Source organism: Anopheles aquasalis, chromosome 2 (assembly GCF_943734665.1).
Source record: "Anopheles aquasalis chromosome 2, idAnoAquaMG_Q_19, whole genome shotgun sequence".
NCBI classification, from domain to species: Eukaryota; Metazoa; Arthropoda; class Insecta; order Diptera; family Culicidae; genus Anopheles; species Anopheles aquasalis.
In genome coordinates this window covers 9,377,501-9,380,000 of record NC_064877.1, presented here as the reverse complement: position 1 = coordinate 9,380,000, position 2,500 = coordinate 9,377,501, and the positions used below count along the sequence as shown (strand labels likewise).

At 54.0% G+C, this 2,500-nt stretch overlaps 1 protein-coding gene across 1 annotated transcript in view; it reads right to left on the bottom strand.

Annotated features, from left to right (window-relative positions):
* The window catches only part of LOC126581572 (glycogen [starch] synthase), a 4,578-nt gene extending 2,134 nt beyond the window's left edge, over positions 1-2,444 (bottom strand). The window contains exons 1-4 of the mRNA XM_050245317.1: positions 2,112-2,444; positions 600-789; positions 156-532; positions 1-84 (exon numbers count right to left, since the gene is read on the bottom strand). The exon at positions 1-84 is cut by the window's left edge and continues 1,257 nt beyond it. Coding sequence (XP_050101274.1) covers positions 1-84; positions 156-532; positions 600-723 — 585 coding nt within the window. The 5' untranslated portion in view covers positions 724-789; positions 2,112-2,444. The remainder of the gene's footprint in view (positions 85-155; positions 533-599; positions 790-2,111) is intronic.
* Positions 2,445-2,500: the final 56 nt, after the last annotated feature.

The following is a 2,500-nucleotide window of genomic DNA, read 5'->3' as shown; positions in this document are numbered from 1 at the left end:
CGCCTGCCACTCGTGGAAGTGGGCCACAACCCGCGGTGGTCCATATTCGTTCTCCCGCGAGTACACCTCGGCACAGCGCTTGAACTGAAAGAAAAGGAGAACCATACGGTAGTATCATTGAGCGGTCAGACATCTCTCGCTTCTAGCATCGTTACCTCATCGATGAAGGTGGCAATGGTGTAACCCAGAATGATGGCATCGTTACACTCGATGTCCAAATGCGGGATGCCAACATTCGACGAGTCCCAGAGTTCCTGCTTATAGCCATCCATTTTCCACGCGGCCGAACCAATGTCGAACAAAATGATCTGCGGATTACCATCCACCAGCCAGCGGCCACAGTGCACCTTAAAACCCTGGTTTCGCATCGCCGTGACTGCCCGGTAGAACGGACCATTGCTAGGGAATTCACAAGCCTCAACCTCGGTCCTGGCCGACGCTTCCTTATACGGACCAATCAGACAGTACTGATCGCCCAGCTCTTCGGTCGAGACGAATGCTTTCGAGCGGATCACGGTATAGATTCCACCAACTGCCAAGACAGAGTACAAGAAAATGATAAAAGCATTTGAACAGGAGCTTAAACAACATTCGCTTACCTTTGTTGGCCACCTCCCAGGCAATTTCGAATGTCCATCGGTTTTCGTTGTTGGCCGAGTGCCCCCGATCAAGGAACTGTAGCAGATCCGAGCTGGACTCGACACGTGAGTAGCGGCGACTCATGGCTCACACCACGCACACGTACGCGCGCCTGCACACAAACACACGCAAGGACGGACGCACACGGGACTGCAAATAAACAAACAACAAAGTCAGCAAACAACTCGCGGGATTCGCGGATGAGCGGAAAATGGCGCCACCGCCAGATCGAAGCGGCGTTTGTCGCGCAGTTAGTCTAATTATAGGACGGATTCACGATCTTCTCGATCGCCCAATCTCTCTCTCTCTCTGGCTCTCTCTTTCTCTCTCTCTCTCTCTCGATTGGTAAGATTTTGTCAATTTCGTGACCATCAAGGAATCGCCGTAGACCACATATCACATGGCCGCTGCATTGCGTGCCAAGGATTGGAGCGTCGCGATGTGTCGCGATCAAGGTTATCAGACGACCTTCACCTTGTCTGGATAGGAGGGAGGGGGAGGGTGGTGGAAGAAGGCGACAAACAGGAGGTTTGTCCTGGGACCAGTGGCTATCGCAGTACAGATTGGCTGCGTGCGCTCATCGGCGCCATCCGGTTCGCCAAACAGTAAACACACATGCCGTGGTATCAACGTGGAACAATCGTTAAGCACAACACACCAGCAGATGATGGAAACACCAGCATGGCATTCTTGGACGGAGCGCTCGATCACCTAGAGGTCATTCCGTTCGCGCCAGCACTTGCGTTATGCAACGGACAATGAGTCCGAGAGTCGCCACAATTCCCCAGCAGATAAGAAGAACTTCAACAACACGAGCCCATCGGAAGGGTTCTTGAGCATAAACTTTCTACCGGGAGACGACTCTCGGGAGGTGTAGCACTCTCCATGCCGAAAACAGGTTCTGGTTCGCCTGACTTTCAAGTGGTCATTCACATTCCCGACAATCCGGAATGCTCGTGTGCATCGCCGTGCTTCGGCGATGATAAGCGGATGATGGTGGTTCATCACGGTGGTCTTATCGACAGTGCTGACCTCCGGAGGTTGATTCGTTCGCGGCTCATGGGTTGGTGCAATTCTTTGCAGGAAATAATCTCGCTCGGACCGCGGCTGCTAAGGTTCCGGTTCCGGCAGAGAATTCGGATTTCGGTATTCGTAGAGATCGAAGGTGGGTGAAATTCAGCCCGAGAGACCGAGAGAGAGCGAAAGGGAGAGAGAGTGAACGAAATCGAGCGACCGCGCGCTTGGGGGGGCCGGTACACAAGAACCGAGGACCGAGATTCGACGGGGCGCACTGTTTAAATGTCAAATAAAGGTCAATGGCTAGCACAGCGAGACGCGCGATGGCAGTCACGATTGTCACCAAATCGAAAGCGTTAAACCGCAAGGAATGGGCGGTGGTTCCGTTCAAGGGCTGTCCGGCCCGGGTGTTGGTCCGGTTTCCGATTACCGTGTCTCGGTGTCCAGTTACTTACGGCACGGGATGGAGCGGAAAACGCACTAAGGATGGACGAAGCACTAGCGGTGGCGTAGAGTGAAGGCAATGGCGAGAAGGGAACACGTTACAGACTAGCTGGCTTTTTTTTTTCGATATTCTATAGCCCCTGATTGTCTAGGACTTTGCGATGGGCAACGCCAGCAGCAGCATCCGACGACGACGACGACGACACGACGCACACGTCCGTACCGAGCCGGGAGAGAACTTTGATTGTCGTGGCCGAGACTCGCGGGATTGGATCCGATCCCACAATCTACTTTCCCCTGGTGCTACTCGCGACTGAACCGGCCGGCTTACTCTCGCGCTTCGTCCTCTTCTCATCGAGGATCGTGGCGACCGAGGAGAGATTGGTGGTGGTTCCATCCG